Raw genomic sequence first — 23,811 nt, 5'->3', positions numbered from 1 at the left:
GACACATTTGAGCCGTAATTCTTGTACGTGCTAAGCAAACTCTCTACCTCTGAGGTATGTCAGAGCCCTAAAATTCTGTTTAAATTCATCTTGTTTCCACTTTTGCCTCTTTTAGCATGAAGCTGTACATGTTCACTTTCACTGGCAGAGTCTTTGATGTTAGATTAGCACACAGCTCTTAGCCATGCAGACTTTATTTTATTCCCACAAGCACCCCTCCAGTTGCCTGCATTGCTCTGTAACACTTCATGGCATTCATGAGCTCATCACTTGAGCTGTTCCCTGATCTGTTGATGCCTGGGAGGAAATTAGCTTTTCTTTCTCATCTCCTCTGTTATCTTATCAGCTGCTCAGACCATTCATAAGTTTTCACTTTAATGTAAGGAGCAATCTAATAGAGTATACTTTATATTATCATGAAACTTTGACCACAACTGTTAAAGTCTTTAGTTGATTGGTGATATCTATATCTTTGTGTCTATATCTATCTTAATAGTCATAATGTATAAATTTTTACTTCTGAGAAGTAATTTTGCTCTCATTGATTTTTTATTTTTCTTTTTGGAAAGATAATTAATGTAATTATAGAAGGACTGCTTATAAGTGCCTTTTTCCTTGGGATAAAAAATGATTGTGCTGCCATCCAGAATAGGTAAGTAAATTTATTTCTTAATTGTCAGAAATGTCACTTTGTTCAAGTGTATGTATGTACATTGAGAATTTTAATGTAAAACAATTACAGTATAATATTGTATTACTGTAGTGAGATAAATTGATTTGTGAAAACTGAATAAGACTGTTTATTCCTTTCATCTGTATGTATGTGTGTAGTTTTAATGCATGCACAACAAATATTTACAACTTTAACTATTTTAAATGCACAGTTCAATAGCATAAGTACATTCCCATTTATAGCTATCACCAGCATCCAACTCTACAAATGTTTTTTTATCTTTGTAGAAATAATTTCCATGTCTAGAAGAATAGTAGTTCTACATACAAACCTATCCTATCCAAACCCTCTATTATCACAATTTTTCTTTCTGTCACTGAATTTCATTACTAGGATATATATATATATATATATATATATATATATATATAGCTACAAATTGTGTGAACTGTGTGTGTGTGTGGTGTGTTGTATGCATGTGCATTTCACTAAACATATGTCCTCCAGTATCAGTGAAGTTTTAACTTGTCTCTGAATTTTATTCCTTCTTGATACTCAGTAATAATACATTGTGTTACCAGAAAATTAACTATTAGCAGAGATGATGCAGGAGATTTGTTTCTAATTGAAAATCAGTAAAGACATGATATATTTTCTTCACTTTCTTAATGATTAGCCATAGATGAGACACATGAAAGCTTGTGGTTCAAACTCTAGTTCCTATGAATATAATATTCTGTGAGCATTTGGAAAAGACCCACTTCTGGTGCATATTCTAGACCTCTGTTGATGTTTTAGAAAAAAATCACTGCCTCAACAAAAACAGAAATCCACCATTTTGGTACACCAAAATCTAGAGGTTCATCATTTTCCTTGTTAAAATAATACAATAACCTCAACTGAAGGAAAAATTATTCTCTGCAAGTCTCAACTCCGGGTAATGGGAAGACTTAGAAGTAGTGTCTTCCCTTTCGATCTCTCTCCCTCTCCATTTTTCTCAGAGCAGGTCTACATCCTTTGTTTCTGTTTGCTCAGTTGAATGTTGCGTCATTTTTGGAAACTGACCTGAGTGTGCTTAAATAACTGGTTCATTTTTATTTCTGCTCTATCTTGACAGACTGTTGATGTTCTTCTTATTGATGGAGTGTCTTTGTTTTAGTTACTTCTCTGCAACACAGCTCTTTCAAGAGGAGAAGAAGCTCTTCACGTGAGTAAGGCTCAGGTCTGGGAAGGGCCATCAGAGGATGTTGGGAAAATGGTTACATCCAGAATATGGCAAAGAGTATCATTCTGGACATTACTAGTGTTTTAAATTTTCTTTATTTAAATATTTAATTCATTTATAAATTGTGAATATTTCTCCTTTATAATATTAAATTTTAATGGAAATTACCTACATTTATTGAGAAAATGTAGCCAAGGACTGGGGAAAAATGGAGCCTTTGTGGGGCCTGATACCAAGTTAAAAGAGTTGTGAGTTTAGGTTCTATTCAGGTAATGCCAGTGTTGCACAGGAAGCAGTGATGCAGGGGCTGAAGGGTCTTTGGTTAGTTTTGTGAGGCTTGCAGGAGATTAAGCAGAACAACTCTCAGTAAATTGGATTGGAAGATAAAACTGACAAAGAATGTGACCAAAATAATATGAGATGGAGTGGAGAGAGCCAAAAATTTCTTTACACTAAAAAAGGCAATGACTTTGTTTCTTCTGTTTTAAAGATGGAAGGGATTTGCCCCTGTTTCCATACCAAGCAAAGGAATCATCAGAGGGAAGGAATGAAGAGAGTAGTGGAAGAGCTGAGAAATGTAAGAGAACGATGTCAAGGAGAAAGAGTAGGATTTGGTGGTTGACAGGATTCTGTAGCGTAGAGGTGTAATCACTAAAAGAAGTCTTTTAAAGCATGAGAGTTGTAGAAGTAAAACCAGATCAACGATCTGAAACTACATTTCAGATCTTAGACAATAACAATGTCACCTTTTTCATAATGAGAAGTAAGGTAAGAAAAGTCTCATGCCCCCTGAGAATAGAGCTTCAAGTGATATTCCAAGCATAAAGCCTGAAAGAGGAAGTGAAGTCCCTGAAGAGAGTGAAAATGAAGTACACAGAGTCCATATACAGGTGGAGAGTTCTGAGGACAGCTTGGATGACAAATGGAGGGATCCGTAATGAGAGAGGCTCACAGTGAGAGCCTCCTGTTGTTGATGTGCGGAAGTCCTGACATCAGAGAGCATGAAGTGGTAGCAGAGCGTGGGGATGCATGAAGCTCGCATATTATACATGTGACACCAGAAATCTATAGCGAAAGAACCTTATTTACTAGTTTCTTAGTTGTTAAATTATCAGGGATATGTAATCTGTGTTTTTCATCCACAGGCATGAATATATGTGTGGATACTACAGAGTGTCATCTTATTTTCTTGGGAAACTGTTTTGTGACTTGCTACCTAGGAGGTTGTTGCACAGTTTTATATTTAGTTTCATACTCTACGTCATAATAGGTAAGTAGCAAGACTTAGATGTGAAACCCTTTTCCTTTTGTCTGTACATTTACAGTTTTCAAAACTGAAAAACAAGATACAAGCTAGCAAGCATGTAACCTCCAGGCATGCACACTCTAGATTACCTATTCAATGTGGATGTTATTTCAGAGACTTTTTCAAAACAAAAATTATGAAACTATTTGTAGAATTAAATTTTATTAAGATGACCATTTATTTTTGCTCATACTAAATATGGAAAACATTTGTAAGGATTTTTGAGCCTGTCTCACAAAAGTTGGATAACTTATCATATACTCATTTATGTTTTATGTCTTTCAACATATGTCTAAATAAAAATTAAATTTAGATAGATACTTAATAACTTTAACATATCTGTATCTGTATGTCTATATCTATCTATCCAATTACATATACACAATTATAAAAATTCATACACATACATAAATACAGAGATATATTAGAATTTCAAAATACACATGGATCCTCTCCCTGTTTTATTGTCCAAAGAGAGAAAAAACTTATTTGAATTTATTGAATTAATGTAAATATTTGTTTCATGAATATATAAAACATCATTTTTGCAGCATATTCAGTTTACCACTGACTCACTACATACACACACACACACACACACACACACACACCAGAAATACACGTATGCATTTGTAACTCAGTAAGGGATATGACCACTTTTATAGCTTAAATATATCATTATATTAACAAGATGTGTGTCATAAAAGTTAGGAATATTATACAAACTCCTAGACTACTGCCTCCTATTAGTGTACCTATTTCACATTCTTCAGACTGTTTAACCTATAGCACCAGGTCATTATTGTTTACAAAGTAGCTTATGAAATTTCAATTTCCCATTCTCCATTGAAACATTTGTCACTAGGGATTTAAATTATGGCAGAATGTTTATTTTCTGAAGATAGTAAAACCACTCTGAGAACATGTTATTCTGATCCTAGTTTCTACACCCATGCAGTTATACCAAACAATAAGTACTGTGGAAACATTTGCTTAAATGAAAGTGCCATTGATGAGTTTCCTGGAAGAGAAGACAACAGAATTCTTAGAAGTTATGCTGTGTCTAAGTCTCTATCTCAGGATTATACTGATCGCAGGTGCTATGTGGAAAGTGACTTTAGAATATATGTGAATAGAAAACTCAGTGTTAAGTTTTTACATTTACATATGGGCGTCAATAAAATTTGTGAGTTAAAATAGTTGGTTAGATTGTTACTTTTTCCACTTTAATATTAGTTTTTCAGAATATTGTAATACTATTTGCACAGTAACCTATAACAAACATTTAACAATGTAGGCAGCAGAACGAATTCCTTCTTTTTTTCTGAAGGATTGAAACCAGCAGTTGAAGCTTTCTTCATTATGATGCTTACCATTTTGATGATGGCTTGTTCAATTGATTCTGTGGCACTGGCCATGACTATAGGTCAGAGTGTGCTGCTGCTTCCAATACTAACATTTCTCATTGAAAACTACTTTTGGTGCATGTTGGTGAGTAGGAACTGTGCATTTCTGACAGGGTAATTTTCTTCCATTATTCCTTCTTACACACTCACAGTCTTGGAAATCTTGCTCTGAGGATTCTGTACATGGGATTGGATTCTTGCAGGAAATCATAGGGTGAAACGGTTTATAAACGAATTTAACTGCTTTCCTCAATACTCATATACAAAGTTTTCTCACTTCTGTTCTAATATACTTACTATATAAACTTGATTAACATGTATTTACTCATGAGCTCTGTTTTTTCCTTTTCTATTCTTATCCTTTCTTTCCTTTTCTTTTCTTTTCTTTTCTTTTCTTTTCTTTTCTTTTCTTTTCTTTCTTTTCTTTTTGAGACAGGGTCGTGCTATGTATTTCAGGCTGGCCCTTAATTCACTATGTAATTCAGGCTGGCCTCTAATCCTCCAAACTCAGCCTCCTGAATCCTAGGATTATAGGGGGGCACCATCAATCCTGGCTAGCTAATTAGCTTTTAAAAAGCCTTCACATTTGAGAAATTCAAGAAACAAAAGAATTATGATTGGCACTTTCTTCTTTGAAGAGCGAGATTATCTTCTTGCTTGTTGTGTTAGAAATAGGAAATTCTGGTTCTTAACCACAGCAGAAATGATTTTTGTTGGTTTTACTTTTTAGAGTAAAAGTTAAGATCCAGAACAAGTTAACAGTGTCCACTTCAGGGAGTCCTTTTGAGAGTGTCTCATATTTCTCAAAAAGTTCTTTCAAAATTTCAGGAAAGTTAGAATTTACTACTCAGTAGGACTCTTTCCAAGTACACTCTAGGCATGGGCCTTGGTAAGGAAAGAGGAAGCTCTTAGTCCCTACTATGGACTAGATGAGGGACATTAGGCAATTTTGACGGTGGCAGCAACAACCACATACTGGAGCTATTAGCACAGAGCAATCTGTGTCTCAGTACACTGACAGAAACACAGTGCATCATTGGAGAAGGCTATTTAATAAAGAATCTCCATCTCATATTTTGGCAATTCAAAAAATGTTCAGATTCTGTTCATTAGTGTTAGGAGTATCTAGAAAAGGATGGGTTGAAATATTTCTGAGGAGTCATAATTGTAATCCATGGCACTGTAGGAAGATATAATCACTTACAAGTCTCCACCTATACCGGAGAGAACATGAAAGTCCAAGCTTCAATAGACAGACAGAATTAAAATAAGAAAACAAGGCAATAAGATCCCTGCACAAATACACAACTCTGAAGAAGCTAAGCCCACAGCCGAGGAAGTAAGTGAAATTGGAGGTAAAGAGTTTTTTTTTTTTTTAACTGATAATTGAAATGGCCAACAGGATAAATAAAGAGAAAGATAGCAGATGAATGACCTAATATTTAAGTTGACATATGAGCTCATAAAGATATTGAAAGCAATTGAATTAATTATAGGAAATAATGTAGAGTCTCAAAGATTATTCCAGTAAGTAAGAAAAGTTCTGAAAAAGAACCAGGTAGAAATCCTAAAGGTGAAAGCATCAATAAATTAAATTTAAAAACTCCACTGAAAATTTGGGAAGGACACAAGTCAATCACAAGAGAGAATATTTGGTGCCAAAAAAGGGGGAGAAGTACTAGAATACATAGTCAGGATGGGAAAAGTAGAGTAATAAATGACACTGATCCAACCACAGAAGAATTTTAACATAAAACTGAAAGAATGAACTTAATTCTATCGGCCAAATAGAGGGTGTTGAAATAAAGGACAATGAATTAAAAATATCCAATGAAATTACAGCAGAATATTTCCTAAAATTTGGAAATGGGACAAGTGTCCAAGTGAAGAAGGCGTTTAGAACTACACATAGACGCAATCAGAAAAGAAACTCCTCATAACACAAGACAGTCAACATGCCAGCATCTCAGAACAAAGACAAAAATGTTTTAAGCTGTTAGGAGACTGCTAAGTCACATGTATGGCCAAGTCTATGAGAATACAGCAGATTCATTATAACAGAATGTAAGGGCCAGAAGGAATTAAAATGAAAATATTGAAGACTTGAAAGAAACTAATTGCTACCCAGATTAATTTATCCTAAGAAGAATCTTTGAAAATCAAAGGTAAAATAAAGACCCTTAATGATAAAAATACACTAAATAGATACATCTCTGCCACACTAGCATTGCTGGAAATGTGTAAAGAATCCATAATACTAAAATATAAACATGATAACTTTTGATAGACAATGGGAAAATAGCTCAATGAAAGAAAAGGTGAGAGAATAAACAATAAAAAGGAATCAAATATAAGAAAAACAAGGAAGTGACAAGAAGATTTACATAACTTTTAATAATAACATTCCCTGGTCATAATTGTAACTCTTTAATTAAAGGACAGATTGGAAAACTAGATACATGCACAAGGTCTAGTCCAGTAGAAGAAACAATAATATAAAGAATATAGAAATTAATGAAATTGAGCCCTTAAAAGAGCAGAAAGAATCTGCAAATCCAAGATTTGTTTCTTTGAAATGTAAAGAAAGTTGATAAACCATTAGTAAAAGTTACTAAAATAATGAAAAGGCTCAAAATAAGAAAAATTTTTAAAAAACCTTGAAATTAGATCAGCCACCAGTGAAATCCAGAGGAATATCAGAAGTTGCTTTCAAAATTTGTGCTTTAAGAGTTTGGAGAATCTAAAAGGAAAGGTTAAATTTGTAAACACATGTGAAGTACCAAAGTTGCGCCAAGAGTATACTCAATATTTAAGCATTTCAATAACAAGTGATGAGCTCGTAATAGTGTTAAACAATTTCAGTTAGCAAAAGCTTATGATCAGTCGAATTTGTAGCTTAATAATACCAGAATTTCAGCGATTAAGTAATACTAATGCCTCCTCCCAATTTTTCCATATAGTAGAAAGTGTATGTTTCAGCTCACATTCATTCTAGGACAGCAGTAGTACTCTAATACCCAAACAATGTCTTCATGAAAAAGGTACAGACCAAGATCCTTCATGAACATAAATGCAAGACTACTCAGGTGCTCACTGACAGAATTCAATAGCAAATTAGATCAATTATCCATCAAGATCAATTCATTTTCTCAGGAGTCCAAGAATAGTTCAATAGCAAAGGACATTTTTCAGTTGGAAAATGAAGTCAAATTATTCTCTTTTTTTGCAGGGAATATGATTCTTCACATTTTGGGCACCTACAGTGCACAAAAATACTCCACAATGGGTCTTTTAGTTCTGACACATAAGTTGAGTGAAGCAGTTAGATGTAAATCCAATACATAAAAACAAATTGGTGCTTCTGTTCATCAGTGTTGACACACCTGAGAAGGAAATCAGAAAAATATTTCTTCACTAAAGCTTCAAAATTTAAATACATAGAAATCAGTATAATGAAAGAGGTGAAAGTTTTCTATAGTGAAACTTGACAGTACTTTGAAGAAAGAAATCAAAAATAATAATAGACAATGGAAAAACATCCCTTGTTCTTGGATTGGAAGAGTAAAAGTTGTTAAAATGACCATGAAAAAGATCTACAGTTCAATGTCAACCCTGTAACAAAGCAATATTATTCAACAAACTGGAAAAAAAGCAGTTGCGAATTTGATTCCAAATTAAAAAGGATCAGAATAGCCAAAGCAGTTGTCAGCCAAAACAGTAAGGGTGGAGGCATCCTTATACATATCTCAAACTCAACTAGGCAGAGATAGTGAAAAGAAATAGTATGGCACAAACTACACATGCAGGCCAACAGAAAAGATACAGCAAGAAACACAACACCTGCAAACAAGAATGCACAGGATAAAGAAAGTTCCTACATGGTTGCCCTTGAAGGTAAATTGCTACAAAATCTTTGGAAATCAATGTGGCTATTCCCAACATGTCTAAATCAGTGATGACAACCCTTCTGCAGATGAATGCACAAATGACAAGCAAAGATCCACTTGTTTATCACAAAGTGCTGACACTGCAATTAAACCTCAATAGTAAGGTTTTTAGTTTTAAAAAAATCTCAGATATTAGCATCTTTTTCTTAAATTTTATTTTAAAGTGGGTAAATTTAAAAATAAAAAAATAGAACAAAACAGACCATACAAAAACCATATAAGAGACACAGATATCAAAGCAATACAATCAGAGATCTTCACTGTCTATCATATTGTCTCTTGTTTTCTTCCAAAGAATTGTCCATAGCTTCACATACAGTGAATTCTATACAAAACAAAATAGTATTAAACTGATCAGAACAGGATCAAGGAAGGCATTTTAGGTCTTCAAGAACAGACAGTAGGTCAGTCAACACCGGCTGCCATAATGTTCTCATTATCATCAAAAAAGTTTTACATACCCTCATGTATGTTGAAATTAAACAAAATAAAACAGACTAAAATCATTCTGAACAAAGAATAATAATATTGTTGGATTTCACATCATGATGCTACCAATCAGCACTCATACCTTAGTGTCTCTTTTTGTTCAAAGTAGCTGCTCATTTCATCATGCATTATATAATTCTCAAAAACTTCTTAGAATTTCTACACTTGCATGAGTCTCTGCATGTATACCTATCCTTTTTATATGAGAGGCAAAAAATAAAAATAAAACAAGACCAAACAAAATAAATTCCTAGAAAAACATGAAACGAAAAAGACATATAACTTTTGGTACAGTTGGCAATAGATAAGAGCAGAATACAAAGACTCCCTGAGACAGACAACTTGGATGCCAGAATAACACATACTGGGGAGTCTTGGACAGAATGGGATGGATCCTCTTGACCCAGGAAGAAACTAAAGCAAAAAGAACCAGTAAAACATGAAGTCCCAGGGCTACTATTGAGGCAGCTAAGATTCTGTGCTCTTACACGCCTGAATTCCCGCTGCCTCAACTCAGCGGAAACGCAGTCACAGTAAAATGCAGTCACACTGAAGTCAGAGGTCAGCAAGCCCAATGGATAACAGAGCCAGCAAGGGACCTGGATTGATCTGCAGTGACTTCCAGGTATAAAACTCTTCCATGGGAAAGGAACACCAACAGGACAACATTTTGGAATTGGGCAAGACTGGGAAGAAAAGGAAAGCATTGACTTCAGTCAGTTGTTCTCTTCCCAGATGAGATTGGCCTGGGTCATGTCCCTGGCTGAGACTCAGTAAGTTGTCCCAAACCAATTCCCTAAGTGTAGCATGCATTAATGCAGTGAAGGCTTCAGCAGGTTGACTGAACCAGAGGGGAGGAGCCAGGATATGCCATCCCTGTTTGCACCTCAATAAGACATTAGAGTCAGTAGGATTACCTAGCCAGTGCAATTTAGAAGAACCATAACCGACAAGGAAGGAGACTGGGACCTCTTCTATATGCCTGTATGAAAGAAACCAAAAACATGAGAAGAGGAAGCAATAAGAAAAAGTCCCCAGTCCCCAACCCTGAGAACATTGATGGAGGAAGGGTAAATACAAAAGAGAGTGAGGACAGCAACCATGCAATATCAGACACAGCATCAGTGGACATGAAGAGATATGTTCAGGACCTCATCAATGAGTTCAAAAGTGAAATACTTAACCAAGTAAAGCAAGATATAAGTAGATTAATAAAAGAAATACTAAGCACCTCTCAAGCAGACACAGATGGAAGAATAGAGGAGCACAAAAAAGGAGAGAAACATTTGGTGAAAAATGTAAAGAAAACATATAATACATGAAGCAGGTTCAAAGAGATTCCTAGGAAATAAGAAAATCCATAGAAAGCTGGCAAAACTGCTTGAAAGACACTAAGAATAGATTATCCAAACTGGAAGACAGGTTTGCATGAAAGGAAAAATTTCTTAAAAATAACAAGGAAACAGGCAGTAACAATACAAAGGCTAGAAGATGACAAGAGGATCTATAACTTGAGAATAAAGAATGTGAATGAAGAAGCAGGGGTACAAACAAAGGAACCACAAGGTTATTTACAGAAATAATTAAGAAAAACTTCCCAAGCATATGAAAAACAAATGATATTCAGATGTATGAAACATACAGAATTCCAGCCACCTACAACCAAAACAGAGCTACACAAAGGCATATAATAATCAACATCCCAGAAATTCAATATAAGAAAAGAATACTAAAAGCCATCAGAGAAAAGAAACAGATCACCTAATCACCTATAAAGGTAAACCCATCAAAATCATGGCAGATTTCTAGACACAGACCATAAAATCAAGAAGAGCTTGAATCAAAGTATTCCAAGCCATGAAAGAAGATACCCTCCAGCCCAGATTGATGTATCCTGAAAAACTATCTCTAGAAATTAATGGAAAAAACAAGATGCTTCCAAGACAAAGAGGAAGTAGGGGAATTTGCAACCATTAATCAAACTCTACAGAGAATAATGAAGGACATTCTAAAGAGTGAGAAAAGTAGCAGGATTCCAGGAACACTGGCATAGAGGCATCAGTGAATGGAGCAGAAAGTGGAATGAAGAAGAAAAGCAGACAACTAATGGCAAAAAAGAGCACAACAGAAATGAAGCAGACATGGTTGGCTATAATCTCTAATATAGATGGCTTTGATACACTAAAAAAGAAAGAGAAACACAGGCACAGTAGATCAGGAGGTAGGGTACACAAGATGCTCCTTATAGGAAATATAATTAACCTGAAAAATGGTTTATGGATAGGAAATCAAATATGAGAAAATAGTGCTCTATGTGACAGGGAACCAGAGAGTAATAGGGGCAACTAGACCAGTATTTGTAGATAGGTTGGAAAGACAAGCTTTAATAGGTAAAGGAATACATCTAGAGATCAATTCCAGGAGAGGGAATGTTTGGAACCAGTAAGGAGGTTCCCCCCCACAGGTTAAAAACTGAGGGTGCTGGTGAGACCCAAAAATACACAGTGCACCCTGGGGGAGTGAAGGGGAAGGAATAGTCTTAAAAAAGGCAGCAGAGAATATTGTCAATAGTGTATCAGGATTTAAAACACACATTACTTGCACCTCTCTGCTTAGATAGATTTTACTCTGTCCCAGTTTTTACTCTGTCTCAGTCCACTTGCACTTGATTTGAGGGCACAGATAGATATCCCCAAAACAAGAGGATACAGTACAGTAATCATCTTCAATTTCCTGTTAATTTAATTTGGAACCCTGTATAACTTATACTGTTTTATCACGACTGATCTTAGTTAAATCTGTTTTTTTTTTTTTTTTTGATTGCTGTTTGGTATCCAAAGATTTTATTCAAAAGTGTTATGATTGATAGTATCAAGTTTCAGAGTATAAGCAACTACACTGAAGATGACAAGATTCATTATGATACCCATTCTGGTTTGAAGTTTTACACTATCTACAAAGTTGTATTTTTATTAATATTGTTGTGTACTGCTATATTCAATTATACCATGTCTGATTATATAGACAATTCTATTGAAGCTAACAAGAGACAACACAGTAATCATTGTAGAATTCCTTGTACAGTGGTTTTATATGTCTTGTTTGTTTTGTGTGTTTATAGGAATATGTTTTGTTTTGTTTCTCCCTCTAATATAGAAAGGATAGAAATACCTGTTAAGACTCATGCATGTGTAGAACCTATAAACAGTTTACGAGAACTGATCTTATAACGCATGATGAAATGAACAAATACTTTGAAGAAAAAGAGACATTACAGTGCCCAGTGCTGATTCTGTAGTGTCATGATGTGAAATGCAGCAATACTATTATTCTTTGTTCAGAATGACTTTAGCTTGCTTTAGTTTGTTTAATCTCACTATTATTGAAGATATGGATAACTGCATGCATGTTTAAGTGTATAGGATTGATAACCATATTACTAAGTTTTTGTTGGATGGTTGAACAGAACTGTTTGTAGTCTTGCTGTTTGAATCCCCGCTTTGTATGTTTCACTTTTGTACCTTAAACAACTATTTGTCAGAAGACAATATGTAATCATCAACTAGTGATTTCTTACTGTTTATTCTTCTTTGAAAGTATGTATTATTTCTACCCATTTTCTGCTTTGTTTAGTTTTTCTTTAAATGAAATTTAAAAAAAGAAAAAGACATAACAATAGCAAAGCACTCAGAACACTCACAGTATACACCTTCAAAACAAGTTCTTATGAGCATAACTAGGGTTGGTATTTTACCTAATGATCTTTACGGGTTCCTCAGATCACCATACAATAATATGCACAATTGTTCCAATCCTATGGATGTTATCTATTTTGTTCCAAGTATGTATAGAGTTTATAGCACAACCATCTTAGCTATTCTGTGTGTTTATTATAATTTAATACATTTTTCTTTACCCTTCCTTTTTCTTTAACCCCATTTTCCCTGAGATATTATATTTCCCTTGTAAGCAGATTCTTATCCTTTCACCGTAATTATTGAGGTTTTTGTATTTTATGTTCTTTTCTGGCCCCATGTTGTGGATAAAGGGCAAAGCATTGGAAATGACTCTAATTTGGTAAGGAAGTAGAGTGGGTTATGTGATGCCTAGAAATGTTTGGATTTGTTTCAGAATTGCCAAGAATTTTAGGGGGAAAAAGGAGTCTGATGTCTTTAGAATACTCAACATATTTGGCCCATCATGTTCATCAATTCTTTATCCAAAGATTCAACTCACCTTGACCAGAAAGATATGAAACAAAAATTGTGTATATACTGAATAAGTACTTTACCTTTTTTTGTCATTACTTTCTAAACAGTACTGCATTCATAGTTTGTGTAGCATCAGTTTGAAGGTAGTAGTCTCACAAAAAGATATTTTCTAGGATTCTTTCTGAAATCCCTGGATCTGTTGTAATTCATGGTTGTTGCTTTTTTGTAGGTATTTTATATTGTGGAAGTTTTTTTCAGAACTAATGGCTCTTCATTCCCATGGCTTCAGTACGTCAGTATTCCATACTTCGGTCTGATGGTAATTGTGTTTGCTCAACTTTCTGACTGGGTTCCCAGGCTGGAAGCAACCAAAATGATTCCTGGCCATCGCTCTGAGGGGCAGTGGATGAGAAATCCCACTTTTCTGTGGTTAGCACAAAGTCAGAGAGTGGCCTGAGGTTTCCTCCAGTCTCTCCAATCTGTGTAGGAGGTGAAGGATAGGGTAAATCTCACAGTAAAGGAAGACTGACCCAATGAGGAAAATATATCATTGACAGTAGTTCAATAAGGAAATAAATGAGACAAGAGAATACTAGACTACATAGTTTGCATCTTACCTAAGAAACAAAACAAAGATCATATAATGCTCATAGACACATTTCCTTTAGCATGGTAATCAACCCCAAAGAAAAGTGTTTCCTATTAAACTTTAGTGTAATACAAGTAGATGCTAGTGGGATGCAAAAAAACCTTGTTCTAAGAAAAAAAATAATTACAGAATAACCACAGTTAATACACTGGGTATCATAATCTTAAAAGCCAAAATGTTATTCAGAGTATAAGTCATAGAAAAAGAAAGACTGTCTGATTCAAAGAAGAAACAAGCAAAAAAATACCATACTTTCTCTTCAATAAAGTAAGGGAAATTTCTAGTACCAGTGTGTTTTTAGCTCCCATAAATGCATCTGGTTTTGAAAACAATAAAGAGGAATAACATATTGCTGTGCTAAATCAACAGTGTTCCCTCAACACCAGTGTTATCCTTCCAGATGTAGTGTCTGTGGCTTTATGATATGATGGAGACAAAAAAGGCAGAGTTTAGTTTCAGGTAATCTTTCCAGTGACTCCTTATTCAAGAATTGAAAATAATGCCTCAAACCCAAGCCTCTCCAATGACAGGAAAATAAGCCTAGCTCCTTTGTTGTGACAAGGATTATGAATGTGAAACTTGGTGTGTTTTCAGGAAGAAGAAACAAAGATAAAATACAGGGACATAATTATGATACTTGGTAGAAAGTGTGTCAAATTTAAAAATATTTATTTTGCCTAAATTCTCATTGTATATTAGGCCTTGCAGCATAATGAACTTTTGGGACAAAACTTCTGTCCACAACCCGGTGAAAATGGAAGCAGTAGCTGCCCCATATATGTAATGTAAGTGTGTGTTCAGCATCATAGTGGATTTGCTCCCTCTCTATTATGGTGGGGAAAGACCCTTGGGCTTAGAGTAGGTATAAGTCTTTCCAAGGAGCAAATCCTTCTGCACCTGGATTATCTTATGTATAACTGTGTGATTCTGCACTAATGCATGTGACTATATGACGCAACTCTAGTGTCCTTCCATAGTAAACATTATACTCAATGCAAGTGAATTATTGTATAATGCTTTTGAAAGTATTTTGATGTTTCAATGGTTGGTGTTTTATCCTCGAGGACATTTGAGTTTGAAATGGGATGCTTTGATAGTGGATAAAGGATTTACAGACTCTGGCATCTGGGATCCCAGTCCATGGAGCTAAAAGGGAAGCAATGGCTTAAAGGGAGTGAATGTTCCTCAACTGAGACCATGGCATTCTCACCTCAGGCACTAGAAGATACCATGAAATAAATACCTGCACAGTTGAGTGTGTTGGTGTGTGTCAGTGGCCTGTTAAATATATTATCTAAAGAAAGAAATATATCTCAAAACATTGAGAAGGACATCTCATTTCTGCACAGTGACATTTTAAAAAGATGGCAGTTTTAATAAAGTAAGATCGTTTAAAATTGTACCAATATTTTCCTTTTCCATGGTTACTGTTAATGTTTGATTCTCAAACATTAGTCTATGTGAGAAGAGAGAATATTTCCTTTTGTTTCATGGCATATTTTGATGCCTGAGGCAAAGAAAACTGTCAGAATTGTGACAGGGCCACGTCCTCTTCCTTTACACTGTTGCTTCCCTTTTGTATCCTATTGTGGCCCACGAGTTGGGCTCATAGATAGCTGTATATGTTTTCCTCAGTTATTAAAAGATCCATTTCAACCTGAACTGTACTCAAAAGAAGTCATTTTATGATTCCTAGTGTGTTCAAATCATTCTTAGAATTGAAACAAATTTCAGTTCTGAATTATTGGCTGTAAAGCCCTGTGAAAATGAACAATGATTTCATTTACCAACCCTCTTCAATTGCTTCGATCCAGGTGCGGCAAATTGATAAGAAAAATTTAGAGCTAGCCTGCTGGTCAGAAAGAAGTGGACAGGAAACATAGGACTCCTGAAGGGGGATCTGCCATAGCTTTGTAATAGTTGATACACTGTTTTAACTTGAGAGATTTAGAAGTTTAAGTGACTTAGCAAGAGACCAGGGTCCTCACTTGGTAAACATCCTAACCCTGTTCAAAAGGAGAGCATGGAAATGGTGAAAGTGCTATAACTGCCCTAAAGGGTACATACTATATACAATATAAATAGAATAATATACACACAATATAAATAAGAGAAAAGGCTTTTTCTTCCTCTTCCTCTTACTGACTTTGCTGTTTTCTGTCTGCCCTCTTGAACTGTTGGCCCTGTGCCATTCCACGCTGCCTTGGACCTAGCTGATTATGAACTGAAAGTTTCACAAACTGAGCTAAATATACCTTTTCTTCCCTATTTTTGGGTGTTAGATATTTTGTTTCAGCAATGAGAGAAACGTAACCAAGAAAGGATTTAATTAAAAAGGGCTGAAGGTGTTTTTGGTACTGCCAAGTTCCAAGAGATGCACAATAATTGGAGCAAGCAATAATTTTGACTATCACAGGCATTATGAGTACAGGATTTTTTTATAGCTGTAGCAGGACAAGTGTATCATCCTGTGCTCCAGCTCACTAAGGTTTGAATCTGATACCTGGCTTGTTGGCAGTGTCTTGCAGCTGAGGTTCTTTGATGCACAACCATCTTGGCTCACTAACTATGAAAATATGATCTGAACAAAGCCCATATTATCTGTTGTCCTAGTTTTAGGATTCATAGCCTGGGTTCTGTATCGCTTTCTTATGGATCAACAGAAAGAGGAGCTTTGAGTTTCTTAGCAAAAGCTGTGGGTGACACAGCAGAAACTCTCCCTACTGATCACCAAAGACAATAAAAAATGTTTCATAAATCCATCCTTTGATGAGAAATTCATTATAGATTTGGAAATAAATAAATCAGAGAAAACTAAAAAGGATCCTCACTCTGTAATTTGGCCATATTTCTTAAACTAATCCCATTTTCTTTAAAAGTGTTTTATCTCCGCTCTTGACTACTATAGGAATTAATTTGCAAGACATTATCTAGAAAATGGTAAGCTCTCAATGATTGTTACTAGAATAAATTGACTATTACTAATATTTTGTTAATCTATTTGATTCTTTACTAAAGCAATACTGGTGATGTTGAGTAAATTTCACATATGCTAATAGTGAAACTATATTCCTTTTGTCATGAATTTCAGATGTAATGGTGAAGAATTCCTGACCAGTCTGGGTATTGATATCTCCCCTTGGGGCTTATGGAAGAATCACGTGGCTTTGACTGTTGTAATGATTGTCTTCTTCATGATTGCTTTCTTAAAATTTTTAACCTTTAAAAAAATTTAAATTCTCCATAATTTACTGTAAATTATATTCATATTAAACATGAATATCACTATTTATTTTCAGTGCCTTATATTTTCCTTTTGCCATTTCACTGCTCTTCAGCAACAGTTATTTTTACTGGAACCACTTACCAATATTAGAGCAAATTGAGTTATACATAGAAGACTCCAAATCAAAAATTAAAGATATTTTACAGTTTATTAAATCATATGGTTATACAGTAATCATTGGAATGTAATCTAATGTATTGAACTGAAAATGAAAATTTAATTCTAGAGCACCTTGACAACATATTAGGAACTTTGGTAGTAGTGTCTGTGCCTTTTAAATGAATAGATGACCCATATTATTTTTATAATCTATGAACCTATCATCTGAAGTTCTTTTATAATTAACAAAATAACTGATGTTATATTTGAAGAATGAAATTTAGCAAAGCTTAGAAGGAAATCAAGTGGTACGTTAGCATTAAAAAATACTTGATGGTGGAAAATATGTTTGATACCATTGATAAGGTTGGTAGAATGTACTGGTAGTCCTCTCTAGAGAATTATAATGTCTCAGGAGTGAGGAGATGTTAGGCTCTTGTATCCCTTCTGAGGCTTTGTGGTTCTCTTTCTTCCCCTCTGGAACTCAGTAGTTTATAGTCTATGTATCAGAATCTGCTTAGAAACAGTGCTAAGACACATGTCTGGATCTTGCCTCATCCTACTGTAGTATCTGCAGAGTTGCCTCCTTGAAGAGCTGACTACTGTTGGACTCAGCAATTCTCAAGATTTTTGCCATTCCAGAGACTCTAGACTTGTGGCTTACTGCTGTATCTATCCCTGGACAGGCCCCCTGCTACTTGTTCACTTTATTTCCATATTATTCTAATTTGGAATATTCTATTGAAAGTGTGAGCAGCAGAAGTTACCAATGTGAGGGTAGTGTCAGAACTATAAAATGATTTTGTTATTGCTCACTGATTAACTAGAGATACATTAAAACTCAAAGAGTACATGATAAATGGATCCAACAGCTACTAGATGACAGAAAGATTAATCTAAGATTAAGTGGAATTCTTGAAGAATTGAAGACAAAATATGACATAAAAACTTGTACCTGAATTAATAACATAAAATATAAAAGTATAGGAAAATAATATAACATAGATATGAATGAGGAATGTAGCACCTGAAGAGCCACAAAGAGAAGAAAACCTCACCATGTCACATCACAGTCAAAATCCCAGAAGTTGTATGTGAGAATAGAATGATAGCAGCACTGAGAAAAAAGACCAAATCTTTTATGATTAAAACTTGTCACAATTACTGGAAATTAGTTAACACACAACTAAAAGGCCAGGAGAATTTGGAATGAAGTGTGTTAAACCCCAAATAATTTTTTATCTTTCAAAAGTGATTGGGAAAAAGGTAATATGGTAAATAGCACCAAATATATATATATATATATATATATATATATATATATATATATATATAACCACCAAATAAGCACTTCAAAACACTCAAAGGTATCCTAGAAAGAGATGATGAAGCCACAAGTAACAAAAATCTAGAAAGTAATATGCCATTTATCAGGAACAAGTACATAAAAGAGAAAAATGTGGAATCAGTGACAGAAAAATAATGTAATGTTAGGACTACATTGATAACTCTCAATAGGAACTCTCAATGTGAATGACTTCAATTTGCTAATCAAATGCAGAAATGCCAGAATGGATTAAAAAATAAAATCTGATAGTATATTATATAAAAGAGACATTTATCCCAAAAAGGAACCCATAGATTATGAATCAATCCATGGAAAATAATATCTTATGCAAAGGTAACTTGAAAAAAAATCAGTTATAGCTATGCTATTTTCCAAGTAGACTTTAGGCATAAATTATCAAAAAAAATTCAAGGATGGTTACTATGTACTGGTTAAGGCAATAATTCCACACCAAACAGCCTCATACAAGAGCACCACATAACAGCACCACTAACTACTAAACAAATGTTACTGAATGTATAACCGGATAGTCATAGCCACAATTATAATGGGAGATTTCAATACCCCAATATCAAAAATAGATTTTTCATATAGACAGAAAACATTAGAGTTGGAAAAAAACTTTTAAGAAATGGATTTAAGATCTGCAGGTGTTCCAAGCAATGGCAACAGAATATAGGTTTTTTTCTAGCAGCAATTGGAATTTTCTCCAAATAAACCACATTCCGGTCCATAAAGAAACCTCAGGTAAACATAGAAGAGAATTGAACTTATAAGATGCATATTATCAGACAGTTGTGCAAGGAAACTAAAAATCAATGATAAAACCCAGAAATTATGCAAATTCATGAAAAATAAAAAGTCTCTTAAATAAATAATGGGTCACATAAAAGAAATCAAGGAAGACATAATACAGTTAGAGAGCTAAATCATACAAGCAGTATATCATACAAAAATTTGTGGGACACAGTGAATTCACTCCCATGAGGAAATTATCTGGTTTTTTTTTTCATTTTACAGAGATTAAAAGAAAGCAAATCAATAAAAACAAAACAAAACCTTAAAAAATGACACACGACCTCAAATCAAGCTGATAGGAAATTAACAATAGTCCCTACATTGCAGATAGTTATCCTCAAAATAGGTGCTCAGGCCTCAACCTATGGGCATGCAAAACAGACCACCCAATAATAGAAGGGAAAGTTACTTTCTGTGAGACAACAGAACCAGCAGTACAATTCATTTAGCCCTTATGTGTGTGTATAAGTATGTATATATGTATGTGTGTGTGTGTGTATATATATATATATATATATATATACATATATACAGTGATTTCTGTTTTTAATTTTTAAAAAGCGTAATGGAAAAAAGGGTGAAAATAACACAGACTTTTTAAAAAACCATAAGTAATTAACACCAGTTAATATATTACACATTGTTATCTTAGAATTAGTTGTTCAAGATACAAAATTTAAGCATGAAAAATAAACAGAATTTCATCAAGCAATGACAGCAAAAACTATTCTTTTTGATGAACTTACAGAAGATTAATACTGTGGTTATTTATCTTGCACACTTAAACATGTACACAGTTATATGTGGATATCTACAAGTGGAACAGGACCCCAAGGCTATGAAAACGACCTTAATTCTTCCTGCACTGGAGCCTAGAGACCAGGAGGCTGCTATTAGCGGGATTGGCCTGAGGAAGCCCTGGTGGGCAATTAGGTAGTCTTTTTGGAGCTCTGAGGGAAAGGACTTAGACATGCTATAGAAATGTAGCCTTAATTTCAACTTGGCCATTGAAAGCATTGGTGCACTGTCGGCTAGATGCTGGAGCCACCACTCTGAAAGGAATAATGCTATGGCTGCTTGATGTATTTCCCCGGTGAGGGGGTAGATTCACCACCAACTCCATTATCTCTGGTAGCAACTGGAGCCCCAGTCTGTTATTCTAAGCCAAGGGGTAAAGGTAGATTCCAGTCACCACCCTATCACAGAAAGAACATGTGGCCTGCATCCTCCTAGTAAGGTGAGATCTCCTGATCTCATCCAACAAGGACAAGCAACGCTAACAGTGCTGTTTTACAGGCACAGGAGTTTGCTCACGTGCAGTAATTATTCCAGTGTTAGGTGTGCACTAAATGGCCTACTGAGGCAGCTGAGGGCCTCCCATGGAGGATAATGCTGGCACTCTTGCTCAATTGGACTGAATGGTGACAGCAAAACTGGACTAGCTTTACCTGAGGTCAACAGCACTGGATCATTGAGGCGCTGATCAGAAGAGCGCATCCATCCCACAGGGACTGGAACCTGTTATGTACCATGGTTGGGGGTGGATGACTGGGAGATTCTGTGATATTGTTGGCTGTAGTCCCACTTTGTATTCAAGAGGTAAATACGTCAGTGGGATATCTAACAGTGGGGTACATACCCCCCAACTTTTGTAACCAGACATTATTAGTAAATGACACAAACAAGTGGTGGGACAGCAATAAATTTATATGTATGGTGACCACTGATTGGCCCATTGCAGATGCATAAAGGGTTGTTTGTGACACTACAGATTGGCCCCACCTACCTGTACACTGGAGACAGTGCTGAGCCTGTGGATTTCCATGTTAAGGGCACTATCAGATCCACTCTTAAACACACACCCCATACCTGGGATTCTGTGAATCACAGATGGTACCATTATAAACAAGTGGCCTAGTGGTTTTATCCAATAGCCTTGATGCTGCCAGGATTCATAGACCTAGCCTTTCAATTTGAAGTCCTTGCTCATCATGTGGCCCAAGACTTTTATGTTACAATCTTGGTTTTTTACATTGCTCACAGGTGAGACTTCTCAGAGGAGAAAGATGGGTTTGTAAAACTTTATGACTCTTGATTTGGTGACTGCAGCACAAGGAGGCACTTGTACCTTCTTACATGCTGAATGTTCCCTTTATGTTTTTGACCACCAGACATAGGTGCAACGATCTTCCATGAGATGGATGCAGAGGTTTCTGCCACCCAGGTGCTGCACAAGGATTCCCTTAATGAATAGTGTGAATCCTTGGTATTCACCTGGTGCTTGATAGCCCTGTGTCATTGTTGTAGTTTTTGGTACAGGGGCCCTGGCATTATGGGCTGCTCATAAGAGGTGACACATCCTAGACCTTTGAGAGGACGTGGATAACCACTCAGACTTCTTCAAAGCTCAGGGGTGCCTAAGGACACCTGAGGACATACTTCTGGTTCTCAGTGCAGGTACACAGCAGAGCTTAATTCTATAACCATGGCTTAGCTATGGAGAAACACAAATACACTGGTTATGGAATGAGTTAAGAATGTAAGTTTAAGGTAACAACCCATATAAGAACTATAAATAGAGGCAGGCTGCTCTTGTGCTCTTGCCCTCTTACACTGTTGTACTCTTGTGCTCTGTTCTGCTTCATGCTGTCTACTGTTGATGCTGATATCCTGCATATGTGCTTGCTTTAATACTGGGTCATGACTCTCAAAAACTTTCCTTTGGCTCATGAGTGGGCTGACACTAGGTAGGTATTATTAAACATTATTTTTTTAAAGTATCCCTATGTTCTTAGTTTTAGGCTTACATTTAATACATGTATTGTCTTAGCTTCTCCTCCCAGTGCTGGGATAAAATACTTGACACCCACAGTTTAAGGTGCTTGCTCCGTATTTGTGAAGTTTAGAGAACACTCCCCTGATTTAAAAAGAAAAATACATGCTAACTCTGTATCTTCCCAATGTGATCCTGGATTTGAAGCTAAAATCTCTTAAAACAATGTTGACGGTGGCCAGATAGCTATGAATTCAAGGAACATTATTTTTTTATTCAAGTCAAGTAAGCTTAAAAGGTTTTTGTTTTGCCAGTTCTGAGTGTTAACAACATCCTTTCTACTCTGACATTATTCTAATTGAAAAATGAATTCAGATTCGCTATATACAAAGCCCTGTACATTTCATGTGATGAACTTGTTTTTTTTTCGAACTCCTCACTCCTTTGTAAAGTGCATAAATGTCTTACATTTGTTATTTTTTGAGGGAACAGGATTTTTTGTATTTTATTTGGGAACTCCAGAAAAAAGCTGAAAATCCTATACTGCTCAAATTCATGTGCCAAATATGTAGCAAAAATATTAACTGGAAATTAAAATAGACCAACTACTATTCAGATGCTTCTAACTGAACGGAGTGCTCAGAAGACCTTGGCCTTAGGATGAATTTGGTCTTTGTATGACTTTCTGTCTCACTACTAGGAGACTGGTATCATAGTAAAGGCATTTTACAATGCATTTTCTTGCTTTTTACCATTTCTTTTGTCTCTCTGATTCCTGAATGCCATAGTTGGGCTGTTTTTTCTCCATACTGTGTCCTGTCATCTTTTTATTGGCCTCAGAATCAGGAAACTGGACTAAAACTGTAAGTAAAAGATAAACCTCTTTTCTATCAGGTTACAAATGTTGTTAAATTTGTCTTATTAGTAGGTCAGTGATTCTGGTAATGGTACTATAATCATACTTTAAATAAATACTTGAGCACTTGGTGCTCAAAAAACAACCAACAAGATGTCTTATTTCTTGAGAAGGTGAGTATCTCATGTGTTATTTATTTTCTTTTTGTCATGCGAAAATACCTAACACACAAGTTAAAGAGAAAAGACTTCCTTTGGCTCACAGTTTTAAAAGATCTCATTCCATACTAAGCTGTTTATAAGTAGGGCAACATTGTAGGAGGACATGACAGAGGATAAACACTTCATGGGATGGTGGCAGGATGCAGCATGATTTCTTTCTTCTTTCCATTTTTACTGCATCCAGGCTACAAAGCTATTTGTTAGTACCACTCACACCCAGGGTAGGTGTTCCTTCTTCAGTAAATCTATTATCCACCATAGAACCATGTTGAACCAATCATTGGATTGATCTATTGGACTAATTCATGATCCATTGACACATATCCATTGCCCAGTCACATCCCAAAAGTTCCAGCTATGAGCAGATAAGTCTATGGAGGGACCTCTAGATAGCAAAGATGAAAACTTTCCTTCTTAATGTTATTTATAACTGCATATGTTGTTAGCATTTCTTGATTTAACTGTAGCTATAAAGCATGTTAATCTCTTTTTCATCTCTGGAACAAAAAGCCCAGCACTCGCAA

The 23,811-nt window shown here is 35.3% G+C and overlaps 1 protein-coding gene across 2 annotated transcripts in view; it reads left to right on the top strand.

Moving 5' to 3' along the window:
* LOC100715503 (broad substrate specificity ATP-binding cassette transporter ABCG2-like) overlaps positions 1-17,153 on the top strand; it is a 54,706-nt gene extending 37,553 nt beyond the window's left edge. For both annotated transcript variants that reach the window (XM_063247254.1, XM_063247253.1), the window contains exons 10-15: positions 570-652; positions 1,791-1,880; positions 3,044-3,168; positions 13,487-13,576; positions 14,606-14,691; positions 16,998-17,153. In XM_063247254.1, the coding sequence (XP_063103324.1) occupies positions 570-652; positions 1,791-1,880; positions 3,044-3,168; positions 13,487-13,521 (333 nt within the window). In that variant the 3' untranslated portion in view covers positions 13,522-13,576; positions 14,606-14,691; positions 16,998-17,153. The remainder of the gene's footprint in view (positions 1-569; positions 653-1,790; positions 1,881-3,043; positions 3,169-13,486; positions 13,577-14,605; positions 14,692-16,997) is intronic.
* The last annotated feature ends 6,658 nt before the right edge of the window (positions 17,154-23,811 follow it).

The sequence above is a fragment of the Cavia porcellus genome, unplaced genomic scaffold (genome assembly GCF_034190915.1).
Source record: "Cavia porcellus strain 051 isolate PalLab524CR breed Dunkin Hartley unplaced genomic scaffold, mCavPor4.1 scaffold_4, whole genome shotgun sequence".
Classification (NCBI taxonomy): domain Eukaryota; kingdom Metazoa; phylum Chordata; class Mammalia; order Rodentia; family Caviidae; genus Cavia; species Cavia porcellus.
The sequence above is the reverse complement of the archived record's forward strand: the minus strand, read 5'-3'. Positions and strand labels throughout refer to the sequence as shown.